The 17731-nt window shown below is 47.6% G+C and overlaps 8 protein-coding genes across 8 annotated transcripts; 4 read left to right on the top strand and 4 right to left on the bottom strand.

The window, feature by feature from the left end:
- Positions 1-108: 108 nt before the first annotated feature.
- N7471_013940 (Major facilitator superfamily domain general substrate transporter) lies at positions 109-1487 on the bottom strand (the record flags this gene model as incomplete). The annotated part of the gene is made up of 3 exons (XM_057286658.1): positions 109-252; positions 311-1312; positions 1386-1487. The coding sequence occupies 3 exons, from the start codon at positions 1485-1487 to the stop codon at positions 109-111; spliced, it is 1248 nt and encodes a 415-aa protein (XP_057128727.1).
- A 1534-nt stretch (positions 1488-3021) lies between these two features.
- rglB (polysaccharide lyase family 4 protein) lies at positions 3022-5348 on the top strand (the record flags this gene model as incomplete). Its single annotated transcript, XM_057286659.1, has 4 exons — positions 3022-3679; positions 3748-3839; positions 3900-3914; positions 3962-5348. 4 exons carry the CDS (start codon positions 3022-3024, stop codon positions 5177-5179), a joined length of 1983 nt encoding a protein of 660 aa, XP_057128728.1. The 3' UTR covers positions 5180-5348.
- A 438-nt stretch (positions 5349-5786) lies between these two features.
- N7471_013942 (hydrophobin family protein) lies at positions 5787-6313 on the bottom strand (the record flags this gene model as incomplete). The annotated part of the gene is made up of 3 exons (XM_057286660.1): positions 5787-5843; positions 5897-5982; positions 6037-6313. The coding sequence occupies 3 exons, from the start codon at positions 6311-6313 to the stop codon at positions 5787-5789; spliced, it is 420 nt and encodes a 139-aa protein (XP_057128729.1).
- A 654-nt stretch (positions 6314-6967) lies between these two features.
- Positions 6968-9377, bottom strand: N7471_013943 (ferric reductase family protein; the record flags this gene model as incomplete). The annotated part of the gene is made up of 5 exons (XM_057286661.1): positions 6968-8444; positions 8497-8618; positions 8679-8731; positions 8795-9024; positions 9079-9377. The coding sequence occupies 5 exons, from the start codon at positions 9375-9377 to the stop codon at positions 7343-7345; spliced, it is 1806 nt and encodes a 601-aa protein (XP_057128730.1). The 3' UTR covers positions 6968-7342.
- Positions 9378-9494: 117 nt separating this feature from the next.
- On the bottom strand, positions 9495-10162 carry N7471_013944 (uncharacterized protein; the record flags this gene model as incomplete). The annotated part of the gene is given in 3 exon segments (XM_057286662.1): positions 9495-9917; positions 9928-10022; positions 10043-10162. The coding sequence occupies 3 exon segments, from the start codon at positions 10104-10106 to the stop codon at positions 9495-9497; spliced, it is 582 nt and encodes a 193-aa protein (XP_057128731.1). The 5' UTR covers positions 10107-10162.
- Positions 10163-10811: 649 nt separating this feature from the next.
- Positions 10812-12934, top strand: N7471_013945 (putative transcription regulator (RTG2); the record flags this gene model as incomplete). The annotated part of the gene is made up of 2 exons (XM_057286663.1): positions 10812-11165; positions 11245-12934. The coding sequence occupies exons 1-2, from the start codon at positions 11017-11019 to the stop codon at positions 12932-12934; spliced, it is 1839 nt and encodes a 612-aa protein (XP_057128732.1). The 5' UTR covers positions 10812-11016.
- Positions 12935-13589: 655 nt separating this feature from the next.
- On the top strand, positions 13590-14364 carry N7471_013946 (uncharacterized protein; the record flags this gene model as incomplete). Its single annotated transcript, XM_057286664.1, has 3 exons — positions 13590-13677; positions 13738-14057; positions 14086-14364. 3 exons carry the CDS (start codon positions 13590-13592, stop codon positions 14362-14364), a joined length of 687 nt encoding a protein of 228 aa, XP_057128733.1.
- Positions 14365-14391: 27 nt separating this feature from the next.
- N7471_013947 (uncharacterized protein) lies at positions 14392-16203 on the top strand (the record flags this gene model as incomplete). The annotated part of the gene is made up of 7 exons (XM_057286665.1): positions 14392-14614; positions 14665-14823; positions 14878-14975; positions 15037-15187; positions 15256-15356; positions 15416-15598; positions 15649-16203. 7 exons carry the CDS (start codon positions 14392-14394, stop codon positions 16201-16203), a joined length of 1470 nt encoding a protein of 489 aa, XP_057128734.1.
- Positions 16204-17731: the final 1528 nt, after the last annotated feature.

Genomic DNA, 17731 nt, shown 5'->3' on the forward strand with positions numbered 1-17731 from the left:
CTATTCCGAGGAATACTTTGTACCTTTGCAGTCCAGGACACAGAACAGTTGATTCTGACAGAGGATTATTCTGAAGCAATAGATTAGCTAATACAGGAGCAACTGCCACTAGCGCTTTTCCGCACGAGTCGAAACGATTTGGACTGCAATGATTGGAAGTAAGGCACATCCACCGATAATCGCAACCATCACACCCGCAGCTCCACCAAAGCCCAACGCAGTGAACATGTCTGGGAAATAAAACGGTCCAAGCTATAGGTCACATATTAGTGATCGAACATGAAACATCAAAATCTGGGTATGACCTTACAAATCCATATAATTGACGGCATACGTTGACAAAGACACCAACCTGACTTGCCCGTTCTTGTCTGCTCTCCACGGCAAATGTTGTGAGAATCGTCGTCTGCATCTGATTACCGAAACTTGAAATGGCAGCACCAACACAGGGTTTGACATTCCATGTAGTCGCATGCTGTAGCTGGAAGCCCCAGGTCAAAAGACCGGCGAAAATTGTAACAAAGGAAATGTAGGACAACCACAGACGATCAGCCGGGCACGACTTGCCCCTGGATTTGCGAATGTGCTCCAGGAACCAATCGCACATAGGTCCACTGACTTGTTCACCTAACACGCAACCGATGATAATAGCTATGAACTGTAGTCCAATCTGCTGAGCATCAAAGTGAAACTTCTCGCCAAACGCGATAGGCATTTCAACAATCAAGGCAATGTTGCCATAGCAGAAGGTAATAGCATGGGCGCATGCTATAATCAGGATGCGTGGATACTTCACCAGAGAAAACGGTGCAAAGAAATCCAGAGGTTTAAGAGAATTAGAGCTGATCTTTCGTGGGATTAGCTTAACCCAAAATCCAGTTGCTTTACGCTCGTTGTCGGGGTTATAAATTGTCTCATCGCCAATTGCAAGATAAGTCAAAAATTGGCAAAAGTTGAGGATAGCAAAGATCCAAAAGATCCACTGAACACCAATATGTTTGATCACGAATCCCATAAAGAACGGGCCTGCTGGAGTGCCAATAGTGGTCATTAGAGTCCACCAGCCTAGCTTCTTTCCCCGATGTTCGGGTTCGGATAGCTCTGTTACTACACCGCTCCCATTGCCAATAGGAGGGGAGATCAGAAAGGCCGTGAGGACTCTAGTAGCCATTTGTCCACCGTAGGAAGTACACCTCGCGCCGCCAATGTTGCAAACCATGCTTCCCAATACCGATAGGAGCGTGACATGGTACCGGCCATAGACAGCGGTGACGGGGTTCCATATCAGGGGGGATAGGCCAAGAAGTAGGATCTAGATGATGTTTATCGTTTGATGAGCAACTGTGCCAAAGCAAGATTAAGAGTTAAACAGACAGCACACATACCTGGAATGAGGTTAAGTAACTGGCATCTGGTACCGTGACGTTGTATTGCTCCGCGAAGGCATCATAAGCGGGGATGATACCGGCTGCCATGAAGGTCCCCATCATTGAATGGAATGCGACCATCAGAATCTGCGCATTTTTCTTCCAACGGGGCCAATTGCGTGGATTTTGTGGTCATTCGTTTTCCCAGATTCCGTCATCTGATACCCTGCAATCTGGGGAAGATGATTCCACATTTTCTAAGTGAACTGAGGTCTCGGAGCTGGCACGTTTCATGCCGTGACTCGGTCTGGTTCTAACAGAAGCAATGTCTTCTGCAATATCAACTGCCATATTGGGATATACCAGCGAAGATCACAGCCAATGAACACGATATTGAATTTTCAGTAGGTTTTCAATGATTTTGCAGCTTGTAGTCGAGATCCGTGCCAAATAGAGAAGAATTTCAACAAAACAAGAACGGTTGAAGAGGCCAGGAGCTCAGCGAAAGATGTCATAAAGGGGCTTTCCTGAATATACAACCTTCCCTCCGTGGATCCTATGACCCCATGAGATTCGTCGACGGGGTGCGGATGGGGTGTGGGGATATTTGGCAACGGATTGACGCACTGGTTTTTGTCCCACCATTTGCACTTCAGGGGGTCTCATTGGTGTACTCGTCGACTAAACACCATAATCAATGTGAATTAACTCGGTTCTTCGCTGATATTGCCGATCCATACTTGTCCAGCAACCCGAGGTTAGCGGTATACCATCGGACCTGGACCCGGAAGGCCTTCGGGATGTGACCCGAAACCCTAGATATCTCCCGAATACTCACATCTGGGTGACTCTTCAACGCCAAGGGGGTCGTTCATAGGGTTTTACGAAGGGAAATATGGAGCCTGGGAGATCCACTTGGTAGCAAGGGGTGTGAAACCCGAACTTGACTTCATCAGAGCGCCAATTCTGATGGAGTTCGGGAGCTCAGTCGGCAGTTTTCATGGTTTGGTGATGGTTTGGTGAGGCAAACGATGCAGGTTAGTGTGGATACATTGACTTCCAAGACTCTAACGTCGCTTGTTCTTGCTTATTCCAAGTTCAATAACGTAGGTGGGCAGCTGGGCAAGCTGAATGTGCCTGTGTTGCCTGAAATATCAGGCAACGATTTCGTGTCTTGACCTCCTGGGCTCTCATTTCTTTCTTATTCCTTTTCTATTTCTCCCATTTCTCCTATTTCTCCCATTTCTCCCGCATCGTTGGCCATTGACTAAATACTTTGACAGATGAAAATATCCCCTTCGAGGACAATCTCGGGCGAGCAATTACCGAGTAATTTCTCCGTTCTCCGTCACACCCCCGCATCCCCAGACTTCCCCGTATAATCTCCCCCCGTTGGGGTTGATGTGGAGCGAGTTTTCTCCAAGCTGAGCTTGGAGGCTTTTGGTATGATTCATGGATTTCCAATTCATTGGCGGATCTCAAAATCCGCGTGCAAAGAGAAAGAGAACTCAAATGGAACTGTTCTTTACTTCCATAACCAGTCGGCTGATTTCGGGGCATTGATTTCCCGACATATTGGGATCATTTATAAAGACAAGGTACGAATTCAAAACGATGACTTTGTCCAAAAAAACACCAATTTCCAACGCCCCACATGCGGGCTTCCTTGTTGACAGCCTTCACGGCGGGGGCTACTACTGCCACAGCGCTACACATCGCAGAAAACCAGACTTACATCACTCTCGCCAATGATCGCCTCACAGCTGTTCTTCAGAAGAGTGTTGGCCAGATCGTCGATCTCACTCTGGATGGCCAGGACTTATTGGGCACTCAGTCAGGATCTACTGGAATAGGGCCATATCTTGACTGCTACTGTATCCCTTCGGGCTTCTACACAGCTGGTGCCACATCCCCGAGTATGAAGGTAGTCCAGGGCACAGATTCAACTGGAACTAAATATGGAGGCATGATTCTGAGTGATACATATACTCCGACGGGCCAGCAATTCCAACAGTACTGGTTTTTGCGCGATGGCGAGACTGGTTTGCATATGTTTAGCCGATTGGCCTACCACAATGAGACCACACCTTACCTTCGCAACTTGCAGGAGTTCCGAACCTTGTTTCGTCCAAATAGTGATCTCTGGACGCATCTGACGTCTAGTGAGATCCAGACTGCACCCCTTCCAAGCAAGGATGCCATTTCGAAGCAGATTGTTGTTCAAGATGCAACCTGGACATTCAACAACACGCCAAGCGATGCGTACTACACCCAGTTCTCTGAGTACTTTACTAAATATACATTTTCAAACCGTATGGTGAATCTCCTGTCGTCTTCGGTTGCTGATTGCTGTATTGACCAACTCATGGTGTTTTTTTAGAATGGAGAAATAATTCTGTCCACGGTCTCTATGCTGACGGAAGCACCTCAAACGGGGCAACATATGGAGCATGGCTAGTGATGAATACTAAGGTTGGTCATGTTTAACCAACCTGTACCATAGTTGAATCCCATCTAACAACTTTATTCTAGGATACATATTATGGTGTAAGCGATATCGAGCGCGGTGGAATGCAGAGGCTGACATCTCTTAGGGTCCACTCCATTCTGACTTGACAGTGGACGGTATCGTTTATAACTATATCGTATCAAACCATCATGGAGAGGGCACGCCGAACATCACAAATGGATTCGATCGAACTTTTGGACCCCAATTTTACCTTTTTAATGGCGGCAAGGGCTCGGCATCTCTCCAGGAACTGAGATCTGAGGCAGAAGAATTAGCAAATCCACACTGGAACGCTGCATTCTATGATTCCATTGCAAAGCATGTCATCGGATATGCTCCCTCGAGCCAGCGAGGCAGTGTCAAGGGAACCGTGAAGCTTCCCAAGGGTGCCGTTCGCCCAATTGCCGTTCTCACTGTCGACGGTCAATACTTCCAAGATAATAGCGCCGTTCCAAGTTCCTATCAGTACTGGACTGATATCAATCAAGATGGGAGCTTCGGCATTGATCGTGTCAAAGAAGGGAAATACCGACTCACTGTTTACGCAGAGGGCATTTTTGGTGACTTTGTGCGCGACGGAATCATCATTCGTGCAGGAAGGCAGACTGCACTGCATGACATTTGGAACCAGGAGTCGGCAGGAACCGAGGTCTGGCGAATTGGGGTTCCTGACAAGTCGTCAGGGGAGTTCCGACGTGGCAATGCGAGAGATTCAACCCATCCGCTCCATCCTCCCGAGTATCTTATCTATTGGGGAGCTTATGACTGGCGTGCCGACTTCCCTAATGGTATCAACTACACTATCGGTACTAGCGACCCTGCGGCTGATCTTAACTCAGCCCATTGGTCGGTCTTCGGGCCAACGGCAAAGGATTCCCACGTCGAGTTTGACACAACATACGACTGGAACATTCATTTCAAGCTCAACTCGAAGCAATTGAAGAAGCGTAAAACAGCCACATTGACCTTGCAATTAGCGGCCGCAAAGACCGCAGCGGGCAACACGGATGTGTGGAATCCCGTCGAGCCATACAACAATTTATCACTGGAAAGTTATATCAACAATCAGGCAGATCCCCTGACTCTCCTAGTTGGGTTCAATCAATCAAGCAGCTGTATTGTGCGGTCTGCTGTGAGCTGCTACCAGGTTGGGTCAAGAATGGAATTCCCCGTGGATTGGTTACATGTCGGAGACAATGTGTTGCGATTGCATTTACCTTTCAACGCAACGGATACAGAGACTGCCATTCTCCCCGCCACTGTTTATGTGCAATACGATGCTATCCGGTTAGAGCTGAAGTAATATAGCTCTGTCATGGCGTGTCTTGCGCATTTGAAATTAGCGAATCAAACTGATATCTATTCTTCGGCGTTGGCCATGATGGATAGGGTTTATTTGGACTCTTGCCTCGATCTGTCAGCGGATAAAATCAACCTTTTTGACTAAGATACATACTCGCCGTAAGTCTAATTAGTCTATGGATACACCAAATGAAATACTGGTCGAGTGGCTCCCTTCGGCCCAGAGATAAGTGGGATCAGGTCCCCTCCTTCAAGAACAATTCAGAATGAAGACGCTCTACACAAAATATATCAAATCAAGGACCCTCTATTCTCAATAAAAAATAAATACATATGATTAAAAGCCCCAGAGACTGGCGACAAACGAAAGGCAAATGAATGGCAAGATCCGCTCTCGAGGACGGCGATCCCAGAAGTTTGAGAATGCTGACCTAACAAGATTGGAGAACAAAGGCCCTTGATGTGTTGCAAGTGTACATATATGTATTCCATACTAGTATCCATTTTTAGCCTTTCCCACAGAGACCGCCGCAAGTGACAAGTTTGATAGTTCTCTTTGATATTTCCATGGCGGAAAAGGCTGCACTCGATGAAATGCAAAATACAATTTACAGCAAGCTGCCGAAGCTGACACAAGGGGCAGCGACACCGACAAGGTTGCCGTTCTATTGAAATTAGTGACTCTGTTCCTCTTCTATCGCCTTGGGGGAGCACATACAGCCTGGGAGTTGGAGTTCTGGCAGCAGGCAATGTTCTGCTGGCAGTTCTTCTTGAGGAAATCGGTCAGGCCAGCAGCACCAAGGACTATAATACGGTCAGTCTCGCCAATCGGTTAAGTACAGTGGATATATCCCTTACCAGAGACGGGGATGTCGAGCTGAGTGCAGCCCTGGCCGACACCGAGACCCTCGCTGCCAATGGCACCGAGGACGTTGGAGAGGACACCAATGTTGTTCTGGCTGACACCCTCGTTCTTGTTGATCTTGTTGCAGCAAGACATCTTGGCACCATCACCACACTTGTTCACAGCGTCCGCGACCTTGTTGTCGGAACTGGGAGCAACGCCGGCGGGACCCGAGCCAGGCAGGGCCATTGCGGTAGCAGCGAAAAGGAAGGCAGGGACGAAGAACTTCATTTTGATGGACGTTTTGGAGAATGCGGAAAGCGATTGAAGAAGGTGGGTAGATTGAGAGAGGTTGGAAGGCTTTGAAGATGAGAGAGTTGATTGATGGATAAAGAACGACCACTGGAAAGATCGTGCCTTTTATAACTTTCCTGGTTCTCAATCTCCTCTCTCATTTTTCCCCTTCGTGTTTCTGGGGCAAGAAAACCCCGATTGCCTCCCAACATCTAAACTCCTAGGACTGCAGGGGAGTGGATGCCCTCGTAAATTATTGCTTTTCGCCAGCAGAGTAGGGCTTGGCCAAGATGAATTACCGGCTTTCAGGCGATCCATGCTCAACCATAGGCTTGGGGGTGCATGAATGTGTCCAAGTTTTCCCCTGCCGATCAACGGACCCTGCCGGTATGTTCCCCAGACGCCGACGGGAAGAGATGTGTATAGGTGCATGTGGGGGTCAGGACAACTTAAAAGTGGGGGCTTCTCATTGTGATCTTCGGCATTTGGAGTAGCGCTATTTAGTTGTTTTTGCTTTTGAATCTGCGTGTGACGTGTCGGTTCCTGCGAGTAGTGGATTGATAAATTCATGAATGTGGTCTATCACTTCCCATCACAGCGATCTTCTTCCTTTTGTGGGGTGGATTATTGGTTTGATTTTCATGTTTCTGTGTTTAAGTGTTGAACACGTCGATTCAAAATCGATAGTCGCATGCGTGGCGCAGGAGTCTCCTGCACCGTACCGTGCATGACGCACCCCTGTCAGCCACCAACAACCACATCTCCATCCCCTGGTCGGTATGTCGAATCACAATTGAGTGGTCCTCTCAAGTCTGCGGAAACCAAACCCATTGCCGGAAACCTAAAGCCGTAAAAGCCCTGTCCGAACATCCAACTGTACGGGCAAGATATTCTATCTGTGCTATCTAACAAATAAATGGTCAAGTTCTACTGCGTAGTCTTGAAGTTATCTACAGAGTACACACAGCTCATCAATATTGCATGGCGTCGTATATCCATCATGAAGGTTATCGGATAGCCCCTTGCCTACCACGTAAAAGACTCCTCTACAAACTTAATAGAGCGGTAGCCTTGTCGCATCGCAAGATGTGTCGCGGCGCGTGCTTCGTCCGCCATTCTGGGTGGGCCACATACGAGGATCGCAAGGGTAGTACCAGCTGAGCATGCATCACAGGCTCGGCTCATGATCAGGGATTTAAGGTGGGGTCGACCTGACTGAATATCGAATCCAAAATCGGTAGGATCTTCAGAGGATGCGGTGGAATCACGCGTAGCGTAGAAAGAGGCACTGAAGTCCTCTCGTTTGAGGGCGTGTTTCAATTCCCGACGAGAGACATCTTGGATGAACTCCGCTTGTTTAGTAGTCCAAACAAGCTCCATGTCTCGTACTCGTGTTTTCTCATTTTCGGGGCTTCCCTCCCAGTCTTCAACAGACCGGCGGAGATGATCTTGAATATAAGGCACAGCCGACGCTATTCCCGTCCCACCGACGATGATCAAGACTGATTCATACCTCCACAGTGGAAATGTTTCCCCATAGGGCCCTTCAAGAAGAATGGTTGTTTCGCTTGTCTTGGCTGGTGAGCTCAGACATTGCTGGCGCAACTGTTTGGTCCAACCGTCATATGGGCGGACCCAGAAAGTCAATTTCAACCTCAACAATTGTTCTTGACCCGAAGAGCCACTTTCTGAGTTGCCTTGGTAATCTCGGTCAGAATCATCGCCTGCAAGAAGCGGCACATTCGAAACATCAAGTGATTTAATCGGCTTTCCCTCGAATGTCGGTACCAATGACGTCCGGTCCCCTATTTCGTAAGACCAAGCTCCAATTGTAAAAGGATGGCTCTCCCAGCCCGTAAGCCGAAATGGCTGGTATAAAAAGTAGTACTGTCCTGGTGAAGGTTGTAGCGAAGGCATTCCTGGTGTGACCTCCAACCGCACCACGTCGGCCGTTTCGTCGTAAACCATGCGGCTCACAGAAACCTTCATAAGTCTTCTGTTTGAAATACTCACGTGAAGGTTACAGTAACACAACCGGACTATTCGAAGGAAGCGATCAATGACCCATAAAGCTACCGTGGGCCACAGGTACTTCCAGTATTCGTTCCCTTCAAATACAACCGTGTGGCTGCCAATTGTTAGAAATATATGCGGAAATTTGATCAGGCTGGTGTACTTACTAAAAGCACCCGACCAGAGTGAGAACCGAAAGCACGACATGAGCAATCAAGAAGAGCTCATATGTCGCAATGCGAATCCGATCCAATGAGGTGATCAACAGCAGAATCATCACGAATGTGCCCTAATGTGACATGAGCATTTGAGATCGATCAATTTGAGATCAGCCGAATTGGCAGCCTACCAAAATACCCCACAGAACATAGGTCTTGGACATCCCCCTCCAAGCTTTGCCCGCTGCAATTTGCAACAACTGTAAGTATTCTAGCCTGCATTGGAAATAAAGTGCTCAATACTTACTTTGAATGAACATGACAATATAAAGGATGGAGTGCACTATTGCCTGTACAGTAGCCACCCGGGCCACATGACGATGGAATATATTGAACGATGCAAAGCTCCACCCGGTAGCCCACAAGAAAATATTATTTCGTCCCCCAAAGAGCCATAAAAGGGGCAAATTTGCAAAAGACATGATCCCAGTACGGTCCGCAGAATAACGCAGAATCTGGCTTGGGACATCGGGCCAGCTAGACTATCTGTCAACATTTTGCACGTCTCACTTCCACGGGCTCGGTACCTACTAGATATTTCCGGGAAAAGTGCGATAGCCCACGACACTCAATACGATGCTGATCATCCAAAATCCCACGACTATCAGCGCCTCGACTCTGGTGGAGAATGTGAAACCTAGCAGGTGTCGACCATGTGTTGTTGCTAAAGGCGCTGGAATCATCAGATGGGTCTGAATCCAGTGAAGACCTGTCCCCACCAGCGGGATATTTTCTAAGAACTTTATGAGAGGATACACATTGGATTCGAGTGCACGCTCTGCACGGCGTTGTCGGCCGTAGAATAACCAATCACACAAGCGATAGGCCATCCCCAGTGACAGTATGCTACCCCAATATGCGTAGCCAAGATAACTGAGTGGTCAATGTATGGATGTTTTGCTTGCCACCTTGAACAGACTTACCCAAATGCATGATGTGACCAAGTTTCAAATTCCCAAGATTCCTAGGACGTCGATAAGCTTTAGGACTGTTATATTCCAAGAATATCCAAAGGGTCTCACAAGCGTGTTGAACATTAGGTCAAAGTAAGACGCAGAAAGAAGGACAGGCGCATCCGCTGGTTCGCCTCGGGACAACTCTTGATAGTCGACCGTTTTCATATGCCTTATCGCATCCTCTGTCAGATTTTCGGCGACGGCATCTCTCGACAACAGCTCTAGGTTCCCGACTTTTTGGCATTGGTTAGCCAGCTGGGTCAGGCCTATCGCTCGTTCCTGCTCATTGCAATATATCTCGGATGCGGCGTATATCGATGCGACTTTGAGCGGATTCCGGCATTGCGATTCCCAGATGTCTTTTCCCTTTTGTGGGATGGCCAGCAAATGATATGTAGTTGTATGCCGAGTAGACTGCGGTCACACACCGCTCGTCCTGAAGATTGGCCCAGACACCCTGGGCGAGTGCGATTACCAACCAATGGAGCAACATAATGAGTCCCCAGATCGCAGGCCGGTCTGGAGATGAGTGAAGAAACGGTGGAAGACGAAAGGCGGAGCACCGGCAGTAAGCCGATAATCGCACTGATCAGGTGGGCCCATGTGGATCAGCGCAGTCTCTGAGCCGTTGGACCGTGGATTTCGTAGGACCAAAGCTCCTGGGGAATGGAATCAGGAAAGGAATGAATTGGATCCTGACACGAAATTTCCCAACAGAACTCGAAAGAAAGAAAAGAAAAAACAAGGAATCGGGTTAGTTTGTGGGGAACTCGGAATCCCCCTAGAACGTACAACATAGACGTCTTATCTGATCTGATTGATTAGACAACAGCCACGTGACACCATGATTGGCTTAGCTCGTTTCAGTTGTTTCAGTCATTTCAAGTAGTGAGCAGCCGTATATTTACTCTATTGGTGTCCAGCTTTGATTTGAGATATTTTAAACACATATTTACTCCTCATATGTACTCGTGAAACGTGATCATAATCCTTTTGTGTTGTGGTATAAATTTGTAGATTCCCCAATAATGCTCGTGATATATATGAGGGATACATCCTTCGATACCTACATGTATAATCAGCACTTGCAACACCCAGATTTTGTCCACTGAATCTTTTTGTAGCCGAGCTCCATAATAATTGATTTATATACTCGTACCCCAAATCTGGAGTCCAACGGAAGTTTTTCCTTGAAAAAAGTTGACTGTGACATCAGATCATGTGATTATCCATACTCGTGTCTTAACACCTAAGGCATATATTAGTGCCTTGCCCGCCTTTAATCTGCAATGTACTCAATATATCCGACCACAATGAGCTTGAATGGCCACATAATGGTTAAAAGATTGGAATTATCTATGCCTTTTAAAAAGCTAACATCACTCTTTAAAAAGCATATTGTACTTGGAAGCTACATATGTACATATAGCACATCCATCATTATCCGGCAGAACAACGGGCGGTCGAGAATGATGATGTCACGCGGGGTTTTTTCCAGAGTTATCCGTCACTGATGGAATTCAATGTACAACGTACACCTGAGCAACTTCAACTGGTCGCCTTAATGGGAGGAGGAAGCCAAATTCCAGCAATGAATGGCCATAAGGTGGCATCTGATCCGGGACGGAATGTATACCTTCATGCGGTGGTAGATTTGGGCAGGTAGGCAGACCAAAGCCACGTCTTCGTTGCTCTTTCAATGTGCCCGGGTGAGGACTGTTCACTGATTCAAATAATCCAGTAATGGCATCCGTTGTTCGATCTCAGACCTCTCACCCCCAACCACCCGTGTCATCCCTACTGTACATTTTCATCGGGTCAACATTTCACTTTACGAGGCTCAAGTGGACCCGGACTCAGGCATTCGAATACCCATTCCACAACATGTCATCGACCGAATCGTCAGTGCCATAGTTCGTTTCCAGATTGTCTGCGTGGAGATTGGAGTTCCTGCTCAGAACATTCGGATCATCGCCACGGAAGCAACTCGAACTGCTATCAATGCTTCTGCATTCATCGACGCCATCCGCCACAAAACCGGGATTTCGGTAGAAGCATTACGAAAGGAGGAGGAGGGAGTGATTGGAGCATGGGGGATTGCCAGCAGCTTTTCAGATGTGGAGGGACTCGCGCTTGATTTGGGGGGTGGGAGCATGCAGATGACTTGGATCACATCGCATGCGGGCAACGTGCATATGAGTTCCCGAGGATCAGTCAGCTTTCCCTACGGAGCAGCTGCGTTGACCCAGAAACTGGCGGACCTCAAAAGGGGCAAAAGTAAAGAGGAAGCGCACAAAGCTCAGGAGCAATTCCGCGAGGAAATGGCAGACAACTTTCGCGCCGCTTTTGATGCCCTCAATGTCCCTGAACAGCTTGTTCAGAGGGCCCGAGAGCAAGGGGGCTTTCCTCTTTACCTCTCGGGGGGAGGATTTCGGGGATGGGGCTATCTTCTGTTATATCTGCACCAGACAAAGGGCCAAAGTTACCCCATTTCCATTATTAATGGGTATTCCGCACCTAAGAAAGACTTCGAGAACACCGAAGCTCTCAAAGAGGTGGCTCGGACGGCACACGAAATCTTCCGGGTCTCTGACCGGCGACGCAAGCAAGTGCCCTCTGTGGCATTCTTAGTCAATACCTTGGCGGAATCATTACCACATGGAATCAAAGAGGCCCATTTCTGTCAAGGTGGAGTACGGGAAGGAGTGCTATTCCGTGAGATGCTCCCGGTTGTCCGCCAGCAGGATCCCTTAGAGGTCGCCACGGCCCGTTATGCGCCCTCGTCGGCCGAGGCGCTTGCCGCTTTATTGTTGGCGGCCCTCCCTCGACCATCTGCCAGCCGATCGTTCCCGTCTTCTATCAGTCTTCACCTTGTGCAGGCCTTTGCTAATGCCCTCTATTATCACGCCACAATGTCCAAAGAACTCTCCTCGAGTGCTGCGCTATATAGCACTAGCACTGGAATCCTAGCCTCTACGCATGGTATTCCACATGCCCACCGTGCTCTTCTGGCACTAATGCTCCAGGAACGTTACGGCGGAGAATTGCCACCCAGAGACATGGATTTGAAGACCCACCTCCAGGGAATCTTGACACCAGAGGAGGTTTGGTGGACACGTTATCTTGGAAAACTCGGCCTCATCCTAAGCCAGCTGTACCCAACCGGATCTATTGACACCTCCAAGCCGCGAATTGTTCCCTCGGCACAATGGAAGAATGGGTTAGGGAAAAATGGCAAGAAAGAGGGCCTGGACTTGACAATTGCCATTCAGAAAGTTGCATATGACCCGTCTCACCTGAAAGAAGAGCTCGAAAATGACGTGCAGAAAATCCAGAAGGTCGGAAAACGGAAGAATTGGATTGGTGGGCGAAATGGCTGGGGTATCAAAGTCCGTGTCTCAGTGGTAGAAGAAGATTTATTGGCCCAGTGAGTGGAAAAACATAGACCGTGTTCTACACACCGGTCGGATGTAGATTTACATCCCTGCGACCATTGAATTATGCCAGTCCATATGGTGGCCCTAGATACATACACACAGGAGAATATGCCTGTTTCTATATGAACATCGGTTGACCAGATCCATCATTATTTCGCTGTGTCGACTCGGAAAAGGTCGCACCCTGCGGTCTAGATGCACCTGTGGACTTTCCTTGTCCCCGTGGCCTTTCTCAACCTGGTCATGCAGACGAGATATGGGTCTCTGCAAAGCTTGTTTTCAGAATTCTATGCAAGGAAACTTGCCTAGGATATTATTTTCTATGTAATCACCACTGACATTAACCTAGGTAATGTACCTTGAAAATAAACAAAAGAAAACAAACCGTCTTGGGGAACTTCTAGACAGACAGACAAGAAAAAGACAAATAAAAAAAGTTGAAAATTTCACTGGACCCAGACGAGAATGAAGCTTGTCCCTCTCCTGTCCAGGTGAGAGCCTTAAAGGGGTGAACCATGGTGGATATGTGTATTTCCACGGACTCAGTCCGATGTTGCATCCGGATTACACGTTCTTTCTACATCTTATCTGATGTTACCTATTTATCTGATCCTTTTATCTGATCCTTTTCCCTTTCTCGTGCCCCATCATGGAAACCAACAAGAACAAAGACATCAATCTCCTGGAGAAATCCATTCGGGAAAAGGAAGTCCAGGATAGAAACAATACTGATTCCGGTAAGTCCCTTGTTGCCTTTTGCTGTGCCTTTCTTTTTCGAAATTCTCACATCACTACAGATGCAGATTCACAGACTGAAATCTTGCGGGCTGCTGGTATAGGCATAGCCAAAGATGATCCTACTGAGCCCGTTCTCACTCTACGTATGTGGGTGCTAGGAATTGCCTTTTGCGTGGTCGTTAGCGGGCTGAACACACTTTACACCCTCCGTACACCTTCTTTGACAATTTCGGGCTCGGTGGTACTCTTGTTGGCTTACCTCCTGGGAAAGCTTTGGGAGAAAGTCATCCCGAACTGGACCATTCCGCTAGGGCGATTGGCATTTAATATCAACCCGGGTCCTTTTAATACAAAGGCAAGTTTTCTGGCAAAAGCCACAGTGTTTAGTCTAATAAAGATTCCTCCAGGAGCATGTTTTGATCTTTATAATGTCCAACCTCAGTATTTACGTTCGTCTCGGCGCCGATGTCCTGACAGAGCAGCAAATGTTTTACGGCTACAAGGCAGGATGGGGATTCCAAATTCTCATTACTTTTTCCACATTCCTCATCGGGTTCTGTCTTGCTGGACTATTCCGGGCGATTGTGGTCGTTCCCCAAGAGCTGATCTGGCCTGGAGTTCTGGGTGTTACTGCGTTGACCACAACCCTCCACCATGTCAACCAGGAACAAGTGCAGGTGCGGTAAGTCCCCTGGATTTGTTGTCTCGGCGCAATGGAACTTATGGATGGTACTTACAATACTTGGAAAATGTCTCGCTATGCCTTCTTCACTATGGCTTTCTGCATCTCGTTCTGCTGGTATTGGTTCCCAGACTTCATCTTCCCGGCGCTTAGCTATTTCAGCTTTCCGTGTTGGATTAAGCCTGAGAGCAAAGTAGTCAATCAGATCTTCGGGATGAATTCCGGAATGGGACTGTTACCGATTACGCTTGATTGTGAGTGTCACAACTTTGCAAGTCAACCACCGTGCTGACGGGACCCATAGGGAGCCAAATATCTTACATCGGGTCCCCCTTGCTCATTCCCTCGTGGGCAGTTCTCAACGTCTTCATTTCCCTGGTGTTCTGGATTTGGATTGTGGCCGTTGCTCTTTACTATACCAATGTGTGGAACACGGGCTACCTACCTTTTCAAAGCTCTCAAGGTACAACTCATCCGTTCAAGTTCTTAGGGCGCCAAATCTGACTTGTACAAACAGTATTCGACAATACTGGAAATACTTACAAAGTCAAAAAGATTGTCAATGCGGCTTCAGACTACAAGCTCGATGTTAAGAAGTGCCTTGCTTACTCACCGGTAGTTTTGCATGTTCGATAAAATCAAAACTTGGCATCCAGCTAACTTAAGGGAAAATTAGGTATATATGCCAGTTACCTACGCGTTGAACATGTTCGGGCTATCATTTGCGACCCTGAGCGCCCTTCTTGTTTGGGTTATCCTTGAAAGACGTCATGTCATGGCCGATGCAGCCAAAAGGGTGCCTCGGCTGGTCCCGGTCGCTCCAGAGAGTACAGCGAGGACGAGAGGGGAGACCCGGATGTGCCCTTGTGGTGGTATTTGCTTGCATGCATCTTAGCCTTGTTCATGTCGCTGTTCGCCGTTGAGTGGTGGAACGTTGAACTGAGATGGTACGGTGTTTTGCTGGCGTGTGTTGTGGCACTGGTGTTCTATCCTGCGGTGAGTCTACCCAATGTACCGATTTACACATTTGACACGTCTTCTCTGACCAATCTTAGTTGGCTTTGGTGTATGCCACTTCTAACCTCAAGATCAATATCGATATTTTCTGCCGTATCGTGGCCGGTTTCATCTTTGAGGGCAAGGTCCTGGCCAACATCTTGTTCTTTGACATCGGATACATCACGACCATCAAGGGTCTCTACTTTGCCCAGGATATGAAACTGGCTTACTATTGTCATGCAAGCCCTCTCCCTTCCTACTATGGTTGAACCATGCTAATACCCCGAAGATCCCTCAACGAAAATTGTTCTTGGTTCAATGTGTTGGAATGCTTGTCGGCACGCTCTCCTCACTCGGTGTCCTCAACTGGGCCATGAATCACATCACTGGCATCTGCACTAGCGCTGCTGTCAATGGTTTCAGTTGTCCTTACAGCAGCACCCACTTCAATACTTCTTTAATCTGGGGTGCAGTGGGCCCTCGTCGCTATTTCTTGAACCAAATTGGCTATTCTGCTTTGCTTTATTTCTTCATCGCCGGAGCCATCTTACCCATTCCCGTCTATTATATGACCTGCCGATACCCCAAGTCGCTGTGGAGGAGGGTCCATGTTCCCCTGTTCCTCGGAGGGCTGAATTACCTGCCCCCTGCGACCGGCATGAATTACGGAAGTTGGGCACTTATCGGGCTCACCTTTGGCTGGCTCGTTCGAAAGCGTTTGCATAGCTGGTGGAGCAAGTACAACTTTGTGCTGAGCTCTGCCATGGACTCATCTGTGGGAATTGCTGGTGCGATGATTTTCTTGACAGTTTATTTCACCGGAGCCAGCAAACATTTCAACTAGTGGGGAACAGAGGTTCACAGAGTGTGTTTGGCTCTCTTGCGTTCAATCACCCATACTGACTATCAGCAGAACACCTGCGACTGGAAAGGCTGCGCAGACCTTTCTATACCAAACGGCGGAAAGTTTGGTATGAAGAATTCCTTGTACTAAATAACGTGCCGTCTACTTGAGATGTATCCATGTCTTGTGATCGGTGCTTAAATTCAGAGTATGCCAAAAATGGGCACTTTGCGCCTTGCTATCTGTTAATCTGATCGTATGGGGAATCTTTGTTGTTTGGTTTACAAGCAATGACAAGACCAGTCCGTTCAGCCTTAGTGAATTGGATCTTGACATATTCCAAAATAGCCTTTTCATACACAATACGTGGACATATACATAATAGTTAGTACTACTATGTATGTAGTATTAGTAGCCTTCCAATTTCCCTTCCGGTTCCCTGTAACATTCATTGAATCTTTCAAGTGGTATTTTTGGGTGGGTCCAACACGAAGTCAATGATTGATTAGATCAGCCCGATTGATTAGATTTGGTCGCCAGGGGTTGCACATTCGCAATGGTGAATGGTAGATGGGATGGTTGATTTTTCTGTTAGGTGAAGCTCAACAAAATCCGAATATTGAATTATATATGTGTACAAATACTGGGTCTTCTAGGGCTGCAGTACCTGACAGAGACGGCCCAGGCTGTGTCCCACTAACTATCCCTCGCTCCCAAAGCGAAAACTAGTTTCGGAATGACGCGACCTGCCAAGAGTCAGTGCCTCCAATTATTCACACCAACTCGGAAGTGTGTCCCGGGCTGCTACGAAATTACCAACATCGTAGACCAAGGGCTCCACTCAGGCATCTTCCCAACTGATCGATAAACCCCCGGCATGAGATTCTGCAGACAAATTATCTGATCCTGAGTGGGGTCCAGTTCCAAGAGGAGCTTTTTTTATCTTTCAATGCCGGTTAGAGGTTAGACTCTGACGACCAATCCTGAACCATACTACCGTGACGGAAGACCTACCAGACGATGGATCCCCGGGGAGATGACCGAGAAGAGAATTTTACATTATACCAATGTATGTTGTAGACGTCTTGCTAATTGATTCCGAAATGTCATTATTCCCAGACATTCGTAATTTCCGGTGTCAGTCCACCCTAAGCAACAAAATCCCGGTCATCAAATAGATTCTCATAAGGATCAGGCCAAAAGTTTTGCAGCCTTTTTGAACGATCAACACCAACGTATTATGTATATGTCAGCGGGAAACATTTCTAAATGTACCCTGCATATGTTCTGGCTGTAACTATGTAAGCGCGACATGTTAGTACCAATTACTTCATATGCAGGGACCAACATCCAATTCGATGTATTTGTATACATCGACCTTGTTGTAAAAGACCCTCGGAGCTGGCGTATCCTGCCAAGGTTCCAAGGTTCGCTTGAAGCCTGAGTGGAGTCTTGTAAGACGCCAAGATCTAGGACTAACCAAGCATAAATGCCAAACTCGTGAAATTACCAATACAATACCTCCGAT

The sequence above is a fragment of the Penicillium samsonianum genome, assembly GCF_028829775.1.
Source record: "Penicillium samsonianum strain IBT 33392 chromosome Unknown utg000011l_segment0_segment0, whole genome shotgun sequence".
Lineage (NCBI taxonomy): Eukaryota > Fungi > Ascomycota > Eurotiomycetes > Eurotiales > Aspergillaceae > Penicillium > Penicillium samsonianum.